Source organism: Sinocyclocheilus anshuiensis, unplaced genomic scaffold, assembly GCF_001515605.1.
Source record: "Sinocyclocheilus anshuiensis isolate Anshui unplaced genomic scaffold, SAMN03320099.WGS_v1.1 scaffold355, whole genome shotgun sequence".
In the NCBI taxonomy this organism is placed as follows: domain Eukaryota; kingdom Metazoa; phylum Chordata; class Actinopteri; order Cypriniformes; family Cyprinidae; genus Sinocyclocheilus; species Sinocyclocheilus anshuiensis.
Window position 1 is genome coordinate 203,163 of NW_015549571.1, and position 6,156 is coordinate 209,318.

Genomic DNA, 6,156 nt, shown 5'->3' on the forward strand with positions numbered 1-6,156 from the left:
ACACACACACACATATGAATGGAGCCCCTGGCTCTCTGCAGGAGATCTGCGTGTTCATTTTCACCTGAACGCTCAAGTTTCTTCCGCTCCAAAAGGAAGCAGAGAGATTTACAGACTGTGTTCTGTGACATAAAGCAGGTCAGTATCAAACGGCACACTGGGGGGAGAGCAGAGCCACCGAGGGCACAAACCAGCATGACCTCTGACCCCTGAGGGAAGCCCTGCATCTGCTGCTCTGAGACTGGGCTTCTAGACTCATTACTGACAGCCCAGAGCGAGCGTGCGTGTGTGTGTGTGCAACACTGGTGATAAAGTCCTGTGGAGAGTTTATGCTACCCATCAATGAGACCGTATGTGAGCAGAACAAACCTCAGCAACAACACGCCACTCATCCTCATCCTTCACTCATAGTCTTCATTACAATGCCAAAATACTGGAAGAACTGGTACAACTCATGTTTGTAATTTTTAAAGAAAAAGACTAACAGTAACAGTAAGTTACCTTATCATACATGATAAAAATATAAGGTTTAACGTTGCATTATATAGAATTTTACTGTAAAATACTGCCAAATTTATAGTTTTTAGAAGTAAAAATTAATTATCATATAATTTTTGGCGAAAAAAGGTATATGTTTTAACATCACCTATATAATTATACTGTAAAATACTGCCAAATGTATAGTTTTTAGAAGTAAAAATGAATTAATGTATAATTTATGGTGAAAAATAGTAAAAAGTAAATAGTTAACATCACAGTATATGTAATTTTACTGTGAAATACAATAAAATTATAGTTTTTGGAAGGGAAAACTGAATTATCATAATTTTTGGCAAAAAACTGTAAATGTTTTAACATCACCTACATAATTATACTGTAAAATACTGTAAAATCTATGTCTTTGGGAGTAAAACAGACTTATCATATAAATTATGGTGCAAACAGTAAAAGTAGATGATTTATATGTAATTTTACTACAAAGTACTGTCAAATGTATGTTTTTTGGAAATAAAAACTATGATTTGCCAGATCATTTAGGGTAGAAAACAGAAGTTAAATGTAAATGGTTTAACATCACATACGTAACTTTACTGTAAAATACTGTATTAATGGCTTTTGAAAGTATAAGCTGTGAATTACTGTATCATTATGATATCTACTCATTATGACAACTATATGAATTACCATATCAAAAACAGTAAAGACACATTCCCAGAAGTCCCTGCATGACACAGCACATATGATTATATTTTATTTAAATAGTTCACTTTTTCTTATTTTTATCAGGAGTGTCCTTTAGGGTGTTTTGCGTTACAATCTATCAATGTTTGTTGCATATTTTAGAGTAATGAGTGTTACCATAATGGTGTTTTGCCTTTGTGTGTGTCCCAGTCCCTGTTTATTTTCTATTCAATAGTAGTGGAAATGTTTCACAAACAGGATACTTACGATGAACTCCAATTCATCAAGTGGCTTTCTATTTTACCACCTATATTATTATGGTGGTTATCAGTACATTCTAGGCTACAAAGCAGATTTTGGTAGATGGTAGTAACTTGGTATATTAACACTATATCCCTCAATAAAATTTACAATTCTAAAAAAAGTTTATGCAATCCCGTAATATCTCAAACATTGTCAAAGTAACAATTTTATGATGATTTTTTTTTACTGTAATTTAACAGGATATCTTTACAATGATAACAGACATCACTTAGGTTATATTTAACCCTGAATATTCCTTTAAACATGCCAATATCCCAGTTTACCATCAAACACACACTCACACTCACACCTCTGAGACGGGAATCCTTACATCTAAAGATCTCATGACCCCCGTAAAAACAACAACAATAACTCAGTCATCTGAACTTTAGCGTGTCAGAGGGGGAAAAGGTGAAATGGGCCTTTCTTAAGTGTCTAAATGCCCCTGACATTACAAAGCCATTAAAGAAGCCAGATGTCCTTCCTAATGGAATCATGAATGTTTAATTGATGCAGATTAATCCCGGGAAATATTCATCCTCCCACAAAGAATTCAAATGAGCCATAAAAAGCTTCACAGACCATTTTATCAAACACAACGATTATGACCCATTTTCAGGTCAGTTCAGGGCTTCATGAACGGCTAAATTACTTTTTAGAGAGACAAATTAATAACAACATCCTTTCTTTGGATAAGGGTGATACGTTTAAACAGCATCATGACACACATAAGATATCAAGCACATAGTTCTGACTTGCTGCCCTCTCTGAGGAGAGTACAAGAAACATTAGATCATGACAGGCATTAAAAGCTGGTTTCACTGCCCTCTACTGGCTCACAGGAAAGCCAAAACACAGTCTCAGTTTCAGACTCTCGTCGCTGATCATCTGACTGCACACAAAACAGGAAAGCACTTTTGAAAATCACACGTTTCAGTCAGATGGCATGACTTCTGGGAGGAAGAACTATGGACTTACCAAAGTTTTCCAAGACTTGAGGAACTTAAAGGAATAGTTCACCCAAAAATGACCATCCAAGGTGTAGATGAGTTTGCTTGAAATGTAGCATTGCATCACTTGTTCACCAGTGGATCCTCTGCAGTGAGAGAATGAGAGTCCAAACAGCTGATAAAAACATCACAGGGGATGGGACTTTTTTACTGGAGGAAGCGTTGTTATGGATTATAGAGTCATATTTTGGCCAGAAGTGATGGTTTAAAGCTAAAGTACCTTAATGATGCATTTGTTCCTTACGAACACACCGTTTTTTTCTTCACAAGATGTTAACTGATGGACTGGAGTGGTGTGGAATATTGTGATGTTTTTATCAGCTGTTTGGACTCTCATTCTGACGGCACCCATTCACTGCAGAGCATCCATTGCTGAGCAACTGATGTAATGCTACATTTCTCCAAATCTGTTCTGATGAAGAAACAAACACTATACATCTTGGATGGCCTGAGGGCGAGTAAATTTTCAACAAAATTGGGTGAACTATTCCTTTAATGTTCAGTTTGCTTAATTGTGCACTGTATAATTTGTTTTCAATTTATATATCTTTAACTGTCACTTTACATGTTGGTCTCTTCCTATCGAATACTGATTATTGCTTTGAAAAAAATGTCAGAATGGCTTCAGGCTGATATGACTGCAGCTCTGCAAGAGAAGCCCAGACAGGGCAACATGACCTTAGATAAAGATTTTTTTTTTAAAGTTTGCTTAACAAATCTCTCTGATTAAGAGGACTGTAAGAAAAGTGACTGATAAGAACTCTCACGACAATATAAACACCCTTATAACCACCCACATGTCACGTCACTTCAAATGCAGTATACTTGGAAAGGCTATGTGTTCAGCTGTACACATACGCTAAACATTCACATTAAAACTGAAGTATACTTTGGGCTGTTGTCGGTTGGCATTTGTAGCTTTTTTTTTTTTTTTTAAATGTAATTATTTATCTGATTATTTATGGATCAAAAAGGATTTGAACTGAATCTGAGGTCGCCCAAAGTGCAATCGCTAATAAAAAATAAAAACAGGCTGTAATTTCACCTCCAAATTGAGAAATTTTACATGGGAAAAAAATGAAAGCTATTCAACATTAAGGATTTGTTCGAAATGTTCTTAATTGTCAAGAAATTAAAAACATTCATGGTCTTAAAAATAGATCTTGTTTTCTTTTATCACTATTATAATTTTTTTTTTTTTTTTTGGAGGGTAAATAAAAGCCAGACGTCAAACATGTTCTTGACACATTTCTAGAGATTCACTGAGAAATGGATCCTTACAGATACATTCCTCACACAAAACATCACGAGTCCGTACCCTCTGAGCCCAGTATGAAGTGATGTATGTCGGGGCCGGTGGACATGCGGGGCCCCAGACAGCTCTTCTCAATCACTCCTCTAGGGGTCACCATCTTTATATGCACCACCTGGGAACACATGAGATCACAGGTACCCTGAATGACCTCCAACAATACATCTACACTGCAGGACTGATGCGGATGAAACCTCTGAAGTGTGTGAGCGTGAATGTGAACTCTGTCCCAGACCTGTGTGTGTTGAGAAATGGGAGACATACCAGGTCCTCAATGTTGCCGTAGATGTTTTTCTTCATGCCTGACGCCCGTGTGGCCACCCAGCCGCCCAGAGAACTGAACTCCATAGAGTCCGGCTCGTGGCCCGTACAGTAACCACGCTCATTCAACTATAAATCACATAAAAAACAAAAAACAACCTCAACAGAAATTTACCAAACGAGTGATGCATTATTTTCTGTGCATAATATTTTTCAATAAAAGAAACTTTATTAATCAAACTCATTAAGTACATTTTTTTTGTCTAAATAATACAGTATCTGAAAATTCAGTCTTGAATCAATGAATTGATTCACCTTGATATTGTTCCAAACCTGTATGAGTTTCTGTCTTCTGTTGAGCACAAAAGAAGATCTTTTGAAGAATGTTGGTAATCAAACAGTTGTCGGTAGCCATTGACGTCCATAGTATGGAGAAAAAACAAATCTATGGAAGTCAATGGCTACCGTCAACTTTTGGGTGACTAGCATTCTTCAAAATTATTATTTTGTGCTCAACAGAAGAAAAACGCTCATACAGGCTTGGAACAACTTCAGGGTGAGTAAATGATGACAGATTTTTCATTTTTGGGGGGAACTATAGTAAAAGAATAAATATACTACAATGTATTCGAAATACATTTATTTAATGCTAAGTATGCTATACAAATACATTAAAGGGGTCATATGATGCGATTTCAAGTTTTCCTTTCTCTTTGGAGTGTTACAAGCTCTTGGTATATCTTGCATTTAAAGACCGATATTATTCCTCATCAATAGTGACATTAAAACAAATTTTAGGCTTAATATTAGGAAATGTGCATTGTGCACAAGTAATACTCCAAATAAAGATTCATTAGAATTTTTTTATCAGTAAGTCTCTAGCAACATGTCAACAGATATTAGTTTTACTAGGGTATGTCTAGTTGGTGCTTCATAAGTTTGGGGGCAGTAAGATTTTATTATTTATTTTATTTTTATTTTTTGAAAGATGTTTCACAAATCTGTCTTTACTTCTTTGAAAAACATTTTGAAAAATTATACCAATCCCAAACTTCTGAACGGTATTGATTTCTGTTGAAATTCTTGGCGATCCAGGGATTGGTCTAATACTAGCACAAACCGGTTGTGTCACATTCTTTTTGAAACACAAAAACAAATTTCATAAATTAAATCTGAATCTTGCTTTGGGCAACAAAATGTATATATGAAAAGAAGCACCCCTGGATATAGTACACAGAGATGGTGAACAGATGTTGAACATCATAACTGTTACAATATCACGAATTCCAGCACAGCTGGATCACAGTACTGACCAATCAGAATCCAGGAGCTGGACGATATAATTCTAATCACACTACTGTCAATAAAACACACCAGCCTCACAGGAAATGTGTTTCTGGATAAACACAGTGGGGTTGAAGCCTTATGGAGCGTTTCAGATCTGTTTCCTGCGGTCAGACTCACGATATGGAGAGTGTGAGCGTGACAGCCGTACACATGCGAGAGAGCCGATGGTCTTATTGATCAGTCTCAGATAAAACACACACTCCAGGTGACTCTATTAAGCAAAGCCCCAAGAAATACAAACACACTTTAATGTTCCACCATCTGTCCTGCATCCCTCAAAACACACACACACACACTGTGATGGACTGATTGTAATGCATCTCACACACACACACACACATACCACACCAGACCATCGGCACCAGTGCCATATTTCGACATTAGTTTGATGGGACCATCTGCTCTGTGTGTTTTGGTGGACAGACAGGATGGCACAAGCAAACTGCCTTTTTTTACCCTTCACCATTAAAATAAAAAAAAATAAAAAAAAACAGAAAACCTGTTTTCGTAGTTACACTTTCAGATAAATATCATTTACTATTTTTAATCATTTTTTTCCCTCGTGGGGACTGCAGGCCATGGTCATATATATATATATATATATATATATATATATATGGGTTTTATAATAAAAACACACACACAATATATATTTATATATGTGACCCTGGAGCACAAAGCCAGTCTTAAGTCGCTGGGGTATATTTGTAGCAATAGCCAAAAAAACATTGTATGGGTCAA

The 6,156-nt window shown here is 36.2% G+C and overlaps 1 protein-coding gene across 1 annotated transcript in view; it reads right to left on the minus strand.

The window, feature by feature from the left end:
* LOC107657345 (alkyldihydroxyacetonephosphate synthase, peroxisomal-like) overlaps nt 1-6,156 on the minus strand; it is a gene marked incomplete at its 5' end in the record, with an annotated part of 58,503 nt that overhangs the window by 29,588 nt on the left and 22,759 nt on the right. Inside the window, 2 exons of the mRNA XM_016445387.1 lie at nt 3,814-3,922; nt 4,072-4,197. Coding sequence (XP_016300873.1) covers nt 3,814-3,922; nt 4,072-4,197 — 235 coding nt within the window. The remainder of the gene's footprint in view (nt 1-3,813; nt 3,923-4,071; nt 4,198-6,156) is intronic.